The sequence below is a fragment of the Miniopterus natalensis genome, chromosome X (assembly GCF_054644295.1).
Source record: "Miniopterus natalensis isolate mMinNat1 chromosome X, mMinNat1.hap1, whole genome shotgun sequence".
Lineage (NCBI taxonomy): Eukaryota > Metazoa > Chordata > Mammalia > Chiroptera > Miniopteridae > Miniopterus > Miniopterus natalensis.
The window spans coordinates 93,919,481-93,935,732 of NC_142103.1; the positions used below are offsets into that span (position 1 = coordinate 93,919,481).

Consider the following 16,252-nt stretch of genomic DNA (forward strand, 5'->3'; position numbering starts at 1 on the left):
CTTTCAGTCATTCCACACAAATTTGATTCATTTCACCTTCCCATTAATTACTTTTTTCCTGTCACACTGTCTGAATTTTTGGAACTGTACTAGGGCTTCTCTTCCCAACTCCTCTTAATGTCCACTCTCTGAATGTGAGTGTGTGTGTTAGCTATATGTTTCTAGTTTTGGATAGTTTCTGGTTTTCTCTCCAACTGATGTTTCCTATTATCAGATTGCCTTGGATGGCACCTTCTTTCTTTGAGGTGGATGAAAGATATTGGCTTTCCTATCAAACTAATGCTAGGGATAAATGGCAAATGCCCACTCCTTAAGACTGGAGGTTGACAAGATAGAATGACCATCAATATGTCCTTCCTCCTTCCACCCCGGACCTTGGGAGAGATCTCTGTGGCTTTGGCCTTTGCTATTTTCATCTTTTGTCTTAGAAAATTCCATCGAATGCAGTTTCCCACTATACAGCTGTTAATTAGCAAATTTGTAAATTCCAAGAAACGTTCACTTCTCTAGGTTTCTTTTTTTTAGTGTACTGTTTGGCTGGCCTCAGACATGCTCACAGGAACATATAGAAGAGGAAGGTAGTATTTGTTATGGTTTCCATAGCTGAAGCCCTGGCTTGTCAAACCCCTAAGACATTTTAAATGTACCTCAAATGTGTCAGGTTATGTTGTAAAAGACAGTGTGCACGGGTGTTATGTTTATGCATGCATGTGTTTATGTGTGTACATGTGTTATAGGTGTATTGAGTGTCCGTGCATTGTGTGCATGTATGTGTGTGTGTGTGTGTGAAGCAAAGCCAATGGGTCATTACCATTTTTGACAGTCATTCATGGTCCTGGGAGACATCATGGGATCTGCCTCAGTGATTCTGACCAAGGGCAAGGGCAATTTTCGCAGGATATTAATTTAAAGATTAAAGAGCTGAAAGTCTGAGTCAAACATACTGAAGGTTCACCCTGGAATTTAAGTGCATTGTTTTGCCAAAGAGAATCATATGGGCTTTTCCAAGGATGAGCCTGGAATGGATCATGGAAATGGGTCAAGTCTTTGCCATTTTTTAAAGGAATTAAACAAAGCACTTTATAGATCTGTGAAAAGTCTTCTAACTCCACTCAGATGCTACATAGTGGGACTAATATGTTTCCATCTCAATAGAAGGCTTCCCTTGTCATGTCTGGGCAGGGGGTTATGTAAATAGCACTGGTCAACAGCCAGCACCTCCTTTGTGCTTCAGGGAAGGCCAAGCAGTGATTCCCCCAGCCTTGCCCTTAAAACAACCCAGGTGCATTCCATTGTGCCTAAAATTATACCAGAAAAAGCACAGCCAACGGGCACAAATAGTCATTTATTGTCCAACTTTGTCCATTAATGTACATGGCATCTAGCTTATGGCTAGGAGTCAAGAGCACTGGGCTTCTATTTGCGTATCTAAGACACACCTGTCCTAAATTGTAACCATGTCCATGGCCATGATTTCCTCTTTGCCCACTATAAACATTAACGGGGTGAACGGAACACATTCTCTCGTTCGTTCGAGCCAGCTGCTGTGTGTGCTCACATGCTCCTGGCGGACGTCTCGGAATAGCCTCACCTGGGAGCAGCCCTGCCGAGGACGTGATGTGCTGCTGCCAGGCGCACGCCTGTCTAACTTGGAAACCGGCTGCTCTGCCTGGGTTCTTTAACAGGGCCCACTTCTTTACGTTGGCTTTGCTGGCTCCCCGCCCCATATATGTATGTGTATGGGGTGTGGTTACTGTAAATTTGAGGTTATATATACTTTGTTGCAACAGTGAAGATGTGGAAGCAACTTGGCATTCTTTCTGTTAACAAGAGCACAGTGCAGAGGGGTCCTTTCCCCAGTCCTGTCCTGGAGAGCATGTTTAGCTGGTGCTGGAACATAAATTGGACAGTGACAATATGTTTGCAGAATAAACAAACAAATGAACGCATGAGGAATAAATGAATGGAAGTAGGCACTTGGCTGGGTATGAAGAAACCAATATTTGGGAGCAATTTTGGCTCCTTAGAGAAAAGATGGTTGAGAAATTCTTGACTGCCCATTAGCCAAAATGAGGACACCAGGACCACACTCCCAACGAGGTCTTTATTAATTTAGGACAGTGGTTCGTCACCCTTTTTGGGTCACAGACCTCTTGGAATCTGATGACAACCATGGAACCTCTCTTTAGGAAAATGCACAAATTGAACATATACACACATTTTTGCATATAATTTATTTTTAGGGAGTTCAGAGTCCCACCCTCCCACCAACTCATTCATGGTCCCCAGGTTAAGACCCCATAATTTAGATACACAGAATTTGGCAGTAAAGTGGCAGGATGGAGAAAGGACTGAGACTAGGAACTAGGAGACTTCAGTTACAGTCCTGTATCTGCTTCTAACTAGCTCTGTGCGTGTAACTTCACTTCTCCAGCTTTCAGTCTCCTTACATTAGAAACCAGGGGTAAGCTTAATTCTATCCAAAGATTCATCTGGTGCCAACGTTGCGGAGGGGAAGAGGCTGGCACATTCCACAGAAGCAGCAATCCTTCCACCAAGCTTCCTCTGTGGGTTGCCTCCTTGGTGCACACTGCTTGCTTTATACTTTGAAAAGAAGCCGCCTTTCCCCACTAGGTAGGCTCCTGCAAACCCTTGTGGTGCTCATTTTAATCTAACTTGAAAAATCTGCACAGAGGCCTTAGCTCTCCGGTCCCCTCACTTCCTCTCCTTGCACGGCGCCCTCAGAGATATCAAAGGGGACTTGAAGCAGATCATCTGGGCAGAAGCAGGCAGGCGAGGGCAGGCTGGGGGGACATCTGACACTGCCTACTCAGGTGAACGGATTGGAGCTCATTCACTTTCCTCTCTGCTTTCTCCTGGACTGGCACGACACAGAAATAAACAGTTTAACCACCACGGGGAGGAACTCTGCAATGTGTTGGCTGAAGCCATTCTCAATTCTTTGCCAGAGATTCCAGTAGTACTAATTCAGTATCTCCCATCGTGTTACAGCTTTACCGTGCTTTTCAAAAATAGGAACTTCGTTTTCAAATACCTGGCACTTTTTATGTAGCACAAACTTAAAAGCAAATTACCCAAAAGGAATGTTCAAATGTCTCCAGACAAGCCAGGCATAGTAATTAAATAGTAAGTGCCCCCGCCCCCCCCCCCACTCCCACCCCTAAGTGCCTGTATCCCATTCTTTCAAGGATTACAATCTAACTCCAACATCTGGGGCTTGTGCCCCCGTTACAATTGCCCTAAGTGGTGATCTAGCTGAATTTTGAATGTCCTAAAATGACTAGGATAACCGATTGCATCTTACAAAGCCCTAATCCTGGGCCCTGGTCTGCAAAAATTTACCTCTCTGTAGCTGTGCATCCTGAGCCCCACTGTGGTACAGACAAATTACAAATAATAATGCCTTCAGTTCCTTTTCTATGCTAGGTCTTGCCATGAGTGCATCATCTCACTTAATCCTTCCAGTGGATCTGCACGTCACTCAACTGTAGGCTCTCCAAGGGCAGGCGGTTTCACCTGATTTGCTCACTGCTGTCCCCAGTCTCTAGAACAGGTTCTCGGTGATATTAGGCACTCAGTAAGGATTTGCTGAATTTAAAGATAGTGACTGTTATTATCCGCATTTTACAGACGAGAAAGAGAGATTCACAGACACTACTACAAGCTGCAGGACTACTTTAATAGGATCCGAAGGAATAAAGCCATTAGGAGGAGGGTACCATTTGTGTCCAAAAGGCTCTGACTCTCGCCAAGCCCCCGAGGCGGCTGCCCAGCCCACCTGTTCTTGAGATAGACACAGCTGGGGCTGGAGGAAAGTGGTGTCAGGGTCCCAGAACGCCACTTAGAACAATCGGGTGGTGGCTAGTTACAATAAAAGGGTCAAGGGCCTTGTAGAGAGCAGTGTATTGCATAAATAACTGCAGCCATGGAGGATGGGTTCGGATGATCTCACTTTTGACTGAAAATCGAAGGGGTGAAAGTCAATAGGAAAGGCGGGAGCAGGAGAACTTAACACAAACACCACAAACTAAACCACAGCAAAACAACAGCCAGAAAACCCCCAAACCCAGAACCAAACCAAGACAAAACTTACGAGCTGGAACAACGGAGAGGGAGTTTCATGAGGGTTGTCTTGCTTTCTGTGGAACACATGGAGTCCCTTTAGCCTGAGGAGCCCTTATGCTGCTTACTGGACCATTGCTGGAGTACTAAACAATAATGCCCCGTTTCAAGTATCATGTTCTGTCTTGCAAAGCCCAAGTTTCTTGGGAATTTATGTCTTCTGCTGAGTTTACTCAATGAGAGAATATCACCCTTACCCTGACTTTTCTTTTTTTTTTCCCCTTATGAATGGCCAAGAAAGCCCAAGTATCACAGTTTTTTTTTAAAGTTGACCAGGAGAAATGTTTTTGATGAATGGAACATTTTCTTTGGTAAACAAACACCAAACACCAACTCAAAACCAACCAAATGAGTTTCTTTGGTAAAGTGAGTATTAATGTCTTGGTTGGAATTAATTGAAAAAGAAAACTTTTGCAAGTGTTTGCTGGGGTCATTCCTTCCCTCTTTATAGCAATTGAAAAAGTAAAACTTCATGAAGTAAAGGCAGATTTTACAGGGATGTGATTTTGAGTTACTTCTAAAGTGTCTTCTCCGTGGTGGGGCTAAACTGGGGCTAAACCAGTGCTGTCAGAGCAATAATCAATAATCAACATTAACAAGTAAATAATGATCTAACAAGAAATAATCAGTAATAAATCTTGGCATGCAGAGTCCCCAAGTTAAAAAAAAAAAAGTCATTCCACAGTCAGAATTTCATAAGCCTTGATTTCAAGTGTTGAAAAGAGAAGTTGACAAGGTTGAAAATTCCCTTCATTTAAAAATACATTATCCCAAGGAATACAGGGGCTCGGTCAAGTTGGAAAACTATGTTGTAAAACAAAGTTCCACAGTAAGTCTTTCCGGTTGACCACACTGAATGATTAAATTCTCAACAAAATCCACTTGATCGGTGTGCGTGTCGGATCAGTTTCGTGGAGTCGTTTGAACCCGGGGTGCCCCACGTGGCCGACACTAAATCAATGGCTGATTTAGAACACACAGTTCAGAAAATGATTTAGCAACATATGATTTAAGAATAGAACCAATCCCCTCTTCAGCTGTGTTTTATAAATAATAGCCTAGTCGCAGGCCCCTTGGAGAGAGAATTGATCGCAGATCTATTACGCCCTTTTTGAGGACTGTGCTTGTCCTCAGATTAAAGCTCCTTATCTTCTAGTTGAGTGCATAACACGTTGGCATGATCACTTAGTGTGTCTGCAGGAGAGATTGAACAAGTGTGTAATGCACTAGCTGTGATCCCCTGCATATGTTATTTACAACTGTGTGAGCAACAGTACATGAAATAGAAAGCCCAGGTTTGCACTTGGTGTAGTTACATCTGAATCATTTGGGCATTTTTGCTGTTTGTAAAGACAATGACAAATCTAAATCCCAATTACCGAGACATAAAAAAAACAACCCAAAAAAACCAAAACAAAACACAACAAACCCGTCTGCTCTGTGGCCAACAAAGTCCTGTGTTCCTTTCTTGGAAATGTACTTTGAAGGGAGTAATAGCCCTCTTATGAGAAAATCTAAAATTGGCCTGCCCTGTCTCAGGCATGCTAAAATGATAGAAACCCTCTAGTGGTGTGACCCTGGGTGAGTCGCTTCATTCTCCTAGGTCTCAGTGTCCTCCTCCGTGGAGGATGGGAAAGTTGCACAGTACATCCGCTAAGGTCCAAAAAGGTAAGGTGCTTTTGGGAAATGCTTATCGCTATAGATGCCTAAATAAGCTACATCTCTAAAAGGGAAAAACACTGTAGACAGTTGCCTCAGATGTGACCAGCTTTTAGCTTCATTTTTACAGACTTAAAGAAACGCAGGGGTCTGGGGCAACATACATAGCCTCTGCAGATCAAACCGCTTCTGTTTAGATCCTGCAGATACTGCAAGTCAACAGTATAAACATCTAGGCTCATTGACGTGCAGAAGGGCCATGCGGTGGAGTAGACGGGCACCAACAAAGGCGTGGGATGGGGCAGGAAGATGGAAGTGCAGCCAGTGTAGCAGGAAAGTTTGACTGTCTCAGGGACAGATTTGTATCGGTGGTTACATCTTCCAGTTATTCCATCTATCTGCCTTTCAGCCCTTTATCTCCCTGCCTGCGCTTTCTCGAAGTTTCTCAGCTTCGGGACTTGCGCCCACCAAAGCCCCTTTTCTCCTCTGTGTCTCTGAGCAGGCACGTATCACAGCGAAGGCAGGCTGGCACTACAAGTTGGCAGCTACAGCAAATAACCACTTCGGCGTTCATTTCTCTTTCCTCAGCTAGGCGTGGGCAGATTTTGTTTCTGGGCATCCACGCACAAAATGCACGTAGGGCCAGACCACAAACAGCTGTACCAGCTGGCCATTTTTCTGTTAAAATGGAAACAGTGTCTCTGGGTTCAAGTAGACACCTGCTTTTCCTCCGTCGTGCCAGGTATTTGGGTTTGGCTCTGTGGTTTTGGGTACTCAGAGCCTCCTGCCAAGAGCTGTAACTAATAAAGCAGATCCATTTGGTGACAAGCAACAAGATATTCCAAAATAGAATCGCCCAGCTCTGCAATGCTGGAGCTGTCACTGGTTTAAAGGTATATTAACCAAACTGTACAAATGTTAAAAGTATATTGATGGGGGGGGGCGGGATATGATCAATTCATTCTAGACAACAAAACTGCCTCACCTGGGTGAATTTAGGGGTGACTGAATTTCAGTCCATGGTGATGGCCACTCCACCATGTGTCTGCTCCTGACGTTCTGGCTTGCTTTTGCTGGCCAGAAGTTTCACAAGCATCTCCTTGGGGTGTTGGGGAGCTAGATGAGACGGCTGAAACCTCAAACCACACACACCCTGCCTGGAGCTACTGCTCTGCAGAAGTTCTGGGAGCCTTACTGTTTGAACAATGCTTAAAGCTATTTCTGCCTTGGCAGCTGACCTTTCAATCAGTAGGTTTTTGTCACAATACCAGCAACATCTGCAGTGTGAATAAAATAGGATTCTGCTTGCTCATAAGCTCTCTTCTATTTGATCTTGGTTTAGAAGACTGTAAGTCTCCTAGGGTCTGTGTGTGTGTGTGTGTGTGTGTGTGTGTAAATTCTTTCTGATAACAACCTTTTGTTTCAAAGGTTGGAAATATGCAATGCCCATTTCCCCCACTTGTCCTTTACTCTCTTTTTTTTGGGGCAATCAGTGCCCATTTCTTATCCTTAGAAAAGAAGGAAAAACTTTAAATTTGTTTCCTTAACATCTCATTGCTCTCCGTAAGACCTAGGGTGAAAATATAACAAGCAGACACTCTCACACTGTTGTAATTTGGTCAACCACTCGGGTACTATCAATATCCACCATTTCTACACACTCAATTTCCTCCTGGTGTTCAGGATTTTTCTTCTCTTTCCTTTTTTTCTTAGAGGGTGGCAGGAAAGTCAGTATCACAGGTAAAATGGCAAAGCAGTGAAAGAAGGTGACAAATGCTATTAAAAACAAGCACCTGAACAGTGTACAGGTCAGATTTGAAGGCACAGCTGCGAGAGGAATCAGACCAACAATATAGCAGAGGTAACTCTGTAAAATAGCTACCCCGTGCACTTCCAGGGCATTTTTTACCCATTTAGTTCTTGTAAGGTCCTTGCCCAGAACAAATGTGGATAAGAGTGGAGCACAATTGTCAATTGTGTAGTTAATTCCATAAATTAAGCACAGCACAGAAATGCAGTCTAGTTTGACTTTCCATAATGTCATGAAGCCCACAACTCCAAACTCCACAGACACGACCGTCAGCGTGAGCCAGACGTTGATCATAGAGTCTGCCACCAGGAATGCGGAGAAAAAGAGCAGGAACAGAGCACTGATGCAGGAGTTGTGCAGGGGGGCGCCCAGAGAGGAGGCGTAGCGATCCATGTACACGAAGGACGGGTTGAAAACGATGAACTTCACCTTGGAGGTCACCGAAAGTCTCCTCAGGGTCTCCAGGAGGTCGTAGAGTTCTTCGCGGTTCGTTTCCATGGTCTTGGCCACCAGGAACATCCTGGAGGCCACCACGTCAACCTCGTCGTTGTACTTCTTCGAGAAGATGATGTCCTCTTGGAAATGCGAGAACTGGGGGGCTCTCAGGAAGGAATTCCTCAGCATGTCCGTGAAGTTTTTCTTGGGCAAGCCAGTGGACACGTTGAGCTTGCGAAGGTAGCCCAGGTAGCTCTCGAACCAGGAGATGCGCACGAAGCCCTTGGTGTACTCGAGCACGTCCTCCTGCACGCTGGCGTTCCAGTACTCGATGGACTCGTATATGTAGAAGCCGATCACCGGGCTGTAGTTGCTGAAGTACTTTTGCTGGGCAGTAGTGTACTCAATGGTTTGCGTCGCAGTCGCCACGATGTTACTAAGGTCTGACCCTTCACTGACCTGCAGATAGCCCATTAAGGCAAAGGAAATATAAACAAGGTAAAAGAGAACTACAAAAGGCTTGACATAGGTGTTGGTTATCCAGTCACAGTAATAGCGTTTGAGGAAACATACCAACAGGTGACTCTCGTAAGTGTTCGCTTCGTCGCCGTCGCTCGTGGCCTCGCTGAACCTGGCCGTCAGGAGAAACCTGTACCATGCGGGCTTCTCCTGCAGCACGTCGGGCTTCGGGACTTTTCTACAGAAGAGACTATGCTGGTAATTGTTTTCTATGTAGCCAGTGAACACCAGGCTGGAACCGTAAAACGAGAGTACATAGAGGTAGTTGAACAAGACTGCAATGCAGGAATTGCAGCAGAAGATCCTGGCTGCCTCGATGTTTGTGAAGGGGCTGGCCCCTATGCCGAAGGTGACCAGGTACATGGCAGTGGTGAGAGAAAAGGAGAGCATGGAGTCGGCATAGACCTCTGCAGTTCTCTCTTTAACGTGTTGGTCTTCTCTAGTTTTCCTCCAGGAGGACAACATTTCAAAAGTCCCATATAATCCATGACCTGAGGGGGGCAGAAAAAGACCAGATGAAAAGTTCGAAAGACTGATCTCTTTAAAGAGAGGAATCGGCTCCGTCATGGGCAACTTACAGGGTCAAGGGCAACATAACCAGCCCTAGTGGGACCGGTGACGGTAGATGCCAATGACTTCTGCGGGGAGAGAGGCCGTGTTTTGGTGAACCACAGATGTTAATGGAGAGCCAAAGGGCAGCTAGAGGAGCTAAGATGTTCACGTTCCCTCCTGGCTCAAGAGAGCTGGGCGGACTTTTGCCTATAGAAAGCTGAGTATACTTGTGCCTGTGTCTCTCGGGGATTGTGTACATCGACAGTTTAAGGTGTTGGTGTAGCTCGCGGAGTGTCTGCTTCCCTTGGTTGGTGGAACACTCCAGAGAGGATGCCTGGCCACTCATTGAGTGGCTTGCCATCCCAAGTCTGGCTAGAGGTCAGCGAGGAGGAAGGCAGTGGGCAGAGGGCTCTGAGTTATATCTCATCTCATTTAAGTCTGGCCACGTGGAGGGCTTTAGGGAGAAAGAGGCACTGCATTTAAATTGAGCTTTCACAGGGACCTAAATCACATTCTCTTTTATTTTTCCTTCCCTAAGTATCAGTGCAGGAAGCAATAAATCTGCGAAACAGACGGAAGCGAGCACAGTAGGAACAAGTTTGAATGAGCAGGAAAAATGAAAGAAGGAACGAGAGTCATATGAACTCTCCCGGCAATTGATCAAAATTAAAATTCACGTTGAAGGTTTATGGCTTGTATTTTATCTGCAGGGATCTGTTTGACCAATTTTTGTTATTCAAAGATGACGAATCAAGCAGGTGGTGACTCTTCTGGCTTCTCTACACTATTTGGCAATGGCTCTGAGGGAGAGAGCCAGCTCAGTAACCTCCTTCCTTAACCACACAGGCCTTTGCCTCCTGGGTTAGTATTCCAGTAACGCTGCAATAGCGGAGGTTCAGCAAATGCCCATGTCGACTCCATTTTACTGCCTGAGACCAGATCTACCTTGACTTCTCTCACCTCTCCTGGTTGGAGCCAGACACTTGCCCCATGGGCCTCCCTGGCGTCCCAGGCAACTGTAACATTGAAAAGCCCACCAAAGTGACCCATCATGGCTTTCAACAACCCCTGTCTTGGCACTGGCACCAACAGATCTAATTTTCTGCTTCTAGGCCTTGGCATATTCAATCCCATTATTGAGGATAATAAAATCTTTACCCTGTGGTACAATAGTCTTGTTTTTAAAAAGGAATTTAAAATCTCCAGCCAAGCGTAATGCTGAGTGAAGTGAGTCACTGTTATGTTGTGTATACAATAACTGAGCGCATGTCTTCCCTCCCCTCGTGCCCAAGCTGGTATTTATATCCTTATTGTGAAACCTTGGCCTCAAACCCGAATCCCCATTTTATAGTTATTACATAGGCCCGTTTCCTCAGAGGGATTTGGCATTTGTCTTAATTTACTAGCCATCGTTTTACAGCCACTTTTAGAGGTCAGGTCGAAATTGTCAATTTGATAACTAGCTCCGTGGCCCCTATTAAATTGGAGGCACCGAAACTCTCCATACATGAAGCAAAAAATGCCCTCACTGACTGGCAGCCTGTTGTTAATTATGTTTTAGATAGTTAGCATCTAGTCTCAGGAGGGAAAGCTGTTAAGTCTATTTCCACTGTGTTGTCAGGAAGGACCAACCGACCTTTGGTTAAAAGTAATAGATCCCTTGACAATGAAGGTAAAGGAAGATTAATATCTCTGAGGCATCTGCACCCTGGGGAAACAGTATTGATCATTTCATCTAGAGCCGTGTAGAATAAGTTCCGATGGGCAAAACACAATTTCGAGTTTCACTGAAAATGGCAAATGGAAGTGTTCTTTTTTACAGTATTTCCTTGTTAGAAACAAACAAGTTTTAAAACAGGGCTTTAGTACTCAATCATTAAACATGGCAAGAAAATAAGGAGGCATATAGAAATATATGAATTATCCATATAGTAGAATTTGAATGGAATCTGTTTTACACACCTTTCTTAAAAATGGTGTAATGTTTTATAATGACATTATCTGACCCTGATTAGAAACTACAATAAGAATCCATTTTGCCTGGCCGGTGTGGCTAAGTGGTTGAGCCTCAACCCATGAACCAGGAGGTCAAGGTTCGATTCCCGGTCAGGGCACATGCCTGGGGTTGTGGGCTCAAACCCCAGTAGGGGGCGTGCAGGAGGCAGCTGATTGATGTTGATGTTTCTCCCTCATCAATGTTTCTCTCTCTCTCCCTCCCCTTTCCTCTCCGAAATCAATAAAAACATATTTTAAAAAAAGAATCCATTTCTTACCTTGCTGTTGAATAATCTTAGAAGCTAATTGAGAAAAGATATTTGAACAGAGCTATTAGGTGAAAAGGGTGAGGCCTGAGGGTCCAGAATGAAAATAAGCTCAAGGAAAGGTAGAAGTAGGTTGTTTGCTTGTCTCCTGAGTTCTATTGCTGCATTTTAAATGCCTTGTCCTACAGTTTATTTTTATTGAATCTTAACTCTTTTCACATATGCTCTTTGTTCTGGGGCAGTTCTAGAGTGAATTCTGATTTTATTCTTAGGGGCTTTTGGACACTATGCCTCTCCTTTGTTCCTCTTGCTACAGGGGTGTGCATGTAGACACAGAGGCCCGAAAAGGAGGCCCTGAGAAAGAATCTGTTCTACTGATCGTTGCTAGTTGTCATTGGCCTTGCCTGCCCCCCACCATTCCTGATAGGCCAGGATTGTTGTTCGTCAAGCCACACCTCACTAACAGATGCCTTTACCTTAAACCCCGACCTGGAGTTTTGCAGTGTCTTAGAAGAGCTCTTTGGATTTCAGGGACAGCTGCCCACACCATAACTGGGCCTCCTTGCTGAAGCTCAGTCAATCAGGGGAGGGTGAGTGCCAACATAGCTGCAGGTGCCTCCTGGGATTAACAGCCTGGAGTGCCTAGCTGGCAGTAGGCCTCATTCACAGCTGGGTATTGATGTTGGAGAGGATCTATTACCCTAAAGGAGAGCTGAACTGTAGGCCCCCATTTCCTGGCCTGTACTCAAAGGGGGACATATTCCCTGAGCCTCAGGACATGAAGAATGCCCTGCACCCTGGGATGCCTGCTCTGCCCATAATTATAGCCACATTCCATTTGGTTTTGGCCTTCCAGGGTATCCTTTTAAGCGCAAACCCACCTGGGACATTGATCTACTGAAGCAGCTTCCCTTAGGTCTAGGGAATGGGACAGAGAGTAGAGATGAGGCAGCAGTGAAGAGGAAACCAGAGGTAGGTGGGTTTCACAGGGACAGACTCCTTCATACTTTTCCCTCCAGCCAGCCTGGGCCTTGTCTTTTATAGCCACTGCAGAAAGTGGGCCAGTGGAAATCAAGGAAAGGCAGGGAAGAAAGATTTTGGTAGGCTCTGCTCGCTCCTCTCCACTTTCCTCTCTCGGCAGCTGCCTCGCTTCCTTAGCGTCACCCTCATCCATCACGCTCCTAACTTTGGGGCTGGGGTCCAGCAAGCAGGACTCTGGCCACATCTTACAGAGGTAGGTGAACAGATACTCTGTGGATTGAAGAGACTTTTCAGAGGTTTGGCTATTGTCTTCCCCATGTTTAAAAGGTGCTTTAAAAGCACAAGTATTGCTGTCTGCTTTGATAATTATTAAATTTTCTCTATGATGTAGGAGCTCTATAAGCTTCCCTATTACATCTGACCAAGGGGCCTATGATATTGGCACAGAGCATCCCTTTGGCAAGGGACCATTTTCCATCTCCAGTGTTCATGGGGACTCCCTGGTAGCAGCATTCATGCGGTGGGAAGCTACCTAAACAGGAAGCTCCCAACAGGTCTAGCCCTTGATGACCAGAGACCCTGCGGTGGTCATGGGAGCCAGGGCTCACCATCGGAGGGGCAGGTCCATGGCTCGAGACTGAATCATAGCGAGCATGCCAGGAGCTAACCTATGTCCCAGGCCATTCCCTCTTAGAGTGGCAGTATTTAAGGCTGACCAGTTGCCAAAGGGAACTAACTGTTAAACAATACATACTGATGCTATCGAACGCGGAACCTAAAGCAGCTCTTAAAGAATTCACTGGCCTTCTAAAAGCACATTCAAGATATTTGTTTCTCTTTTGATTTCATTGCACGTCTGTATAGTTACATGCATATCAGTATGTGTCAAGACACACACACAGGTCCAAGTTCTAATTATTCACGAGTGAACGCTCTGAAGGCAGCGCGGGCTTTCAGCCAGGCCCTGGGTAAGGACGGTGGAGCTAGCTCTTCACCAATGCTCAGGCACAGTGGGTGCCAGGAGTGCGCTTTACATTTTATTAGCAGCAGGCTTTGGGACTGTCATCTAGTAAACTCAAATACTAAAGGATTTAGGCTAATACTTTTTCTTCTTTTCCAAAGAATTTTATACCTTTTATGTGCAGTTAACTTTCAGGTTTGGAGCCAATGCAGAGAAAAAACAGAAAAGGTGATAAGTAACCCTAACGGTGGAAAGATTTCAACTGCCTAATCCTGCAGTCACTTAGGGTGAGTCTCAAGAACACTTAGGTTAAATTTCACTCTGGTCCAGACCCTTTCTGGGGCCTGACCAAAGCCTTCAGGGTTGTTTATAATTCACTAATGCAAGGAATCCGCCGGCAAATAGCTGAGAGTTAACCTAACTTTATCCAGTAGATATACTTCTGGAAAGTAGTCCAGAAAGTGAATCACATTTTAAATGTAGGTAATGGTTTTGCTATAGGGGGCAGTCTGGGCGATTTGGGTATTGTTTTGCCAATACCCAAAACAGTCACAGGCAAACTGATCTGTTTCATACATGTGGACTTGGTAAGGTGGATTTTTCTTTAGACCTCGGTCAGATTCCCCGCCTTCCCCGCACACACGGCCACAGCCAGACACCGACTCCTGTAGGCACCTGTCACATCTTGATCCTTTACATACGGGCAGGGTTTCCTCACCCTGACCTCCGCAAAGTGAGGAATAGCTGGGAAGAAGAGGTGAGACGGGCTGGCTGGCTGATGGGTGACCTTTCGGTTTCAGTGCGAAAACATTTAATATCAGCGGACAGTGCCTGATATTAAACATGTAATATTCGGAGTCCGGGCAGTGCCAAATTTCATGTACAGAAAGAAAACCACTACATTCTTCCAGAAAAGCCACAGAGTGTAACGACTGCATGAGCAAAATCCGCTTAAGACATATTTTTGTTCTTAGATGAGCTTTACTAAGTAGCTCGTATTTGTAAAATGCTTTTCTTTGACTGACATCCACATAGATTTACGACTGTTGTTTTTCTGAGAAGAAATTGAAAGTATAGATATGTCTGGGTTGGGTAACATCTATTTTCAGGGGGAAGTCCATTAATTGGGTTACATTTACACTTTGCCAGTTATAAACATTTACTCTCTATGCCGAATTGTTTGGCTTATCACAGCCTGTTTCGTCTCACAGTTAAGAGTGAGAGTAAAGGCCTCCTCTGCTTAAGTTAAGACGGATGCTCACATCAGGACAAATACACGTTATTTTTTCTACCAGAGACCTGTCGTATTCCGGTCATTCTAATCACAGAACTGGGTTTTAATCTGGGAAACGATTTTCCTCCACTAAGGAGCTGCACATACGGGTCCAAGAAATGAATGTGCTAATAGTTCTGCCTTGTTTAAAGACAAGGTATTTAGATACTGAGTGTGTGCAAATGTGGCCCATAATATATGCTATGGTCACTGTGTAATATGTTTTCATGTAGAAGACAAATGTAATATATAAATATATGTATTATGGCTTATCTTATTCAAACATATTTTATATATTTACATATAAAATGTGTGAATATATACTATATAATATATAGGTAAATATATAGTATTTATATTCAAACATTCAAACCATGTACACTACGTAATATAAGTTATAAACACATAAAATACATCTATATACACACATGAACTTATTGCGTAATATGTCATATTGCATATGATATCTAATATAGCTAATGTGATATATAACATATATGATACACCCAGATTATACACCCCCACACCCATGAAGAGCAGGCTGAGAAGGGGCTAGAATCCCTCTCTTAGGTTCCATCCACCTTTGGGCTCTTGCCTGGTGCAGTAGCCTCCATGAAACGCGGGGCTTCCTTAACAGTGACTATGAATCTCCGAGTGGAGTGAACTCCTGTAGACGCGTCTGGTCAAGGCTTCCCAGCCCAGCAGTGACTTTCTGTTAGTCCAAATACAACACCAAACTAGGCGTTTCTCTTCGCGCTTTAATTTTTACCAGCTCAGGGTGCTGATGTGTCCTGCTGCTGACCTTTTGGAATCTGCCACCCCCATGCCCTAAAGTAGGCGGCCAGAGCACCCAGAGTACCCAAGGAGGTCTGGGTGAAAAAGGAGGTGCTCTTGCATTCTTCGACATAACTGAACTCTGCCTTCCTCGACCTGCAACCCCAGTCCTGGTCTTGGCTTCCTTTATGGTTAAGGATAGAACAGTAAAATGTATTTTGCTCTAGCTCACCAACTTAAAAATAAGAGGCTGAGAACCATCCACAAAACTAGATTACACAATCTCTTCATAAATTAGCCCCACAATGACCACAGATCATTACAAATAAGATTTTCAGGAAAAAAACTTTGAAAATATTGTATGGAATTACTCATATTTCAAATCGGATGTAAACAAAAATGGGAACAACAAAACCTCTATAAACCAGTTTTTTCTTAAAATCTACCAAACCTATTTGTGATTTATATCTAAGCAGAGTATTTCCACTACCCTGTAATATACTTCTGTTTCATCATGTGGATTGTCATAGTATTGCAACAATGGACTTCTACAATAATGCTTAGGTTGAACCATAAGAAATTACTGCTTTGTAGTTCAAAAATGGTCGGATATAGGTATCAATTTTTAGGTAAAAAATGGTTGACTATTGGCAATTTCATATGGTTTAGACTTTATTAGTTTACACTGGCTGATTCCTGCCCCTTCCCCAATGTTTTCCATGACTTTAGAAATATATCGGAATACTAGTCAAGAAAGCAAAACCTTTCAGGTTTGCTTAAGCTTAAGAGCGAAAATAACTGAGTTGCAATCCTCATTTACAGCTACATTTCTTGCACAAGAACTTTTACCCCTTTATAAGCCCGAGCTCCATAGACTACAGCAT

The 16,252-nt window shown here is 44.3% G+C and overlaps 1 protein-coding gene across 1 annotated transcript in view; it reads right to left on the reverse strand.

Annotated features, from left to right (window-relative positions):
* Positions 1 to 7,180: 7,180 nt before the first annotated feature.
* PTCHD1 (patched domain containing 1) overlaps positions 7,181 to 16,252 on the reverse strand; it is a 50,937-nt gene continuing 41,865 nt past the window's right edge. Inside the window, exon 3 of the mRNA XM_087829323.1 lies at positions 7,181 to 9,057. Coding sequence (XP_087685449.1) covers positions 7,403 to 9,057 — 1,655 coding nt within the window. The 3' untranslated portion in view covers positions 7,181 to 7,402. The remainder of the gene's footprint in view (positions 9,058 to 16,252) is intronic.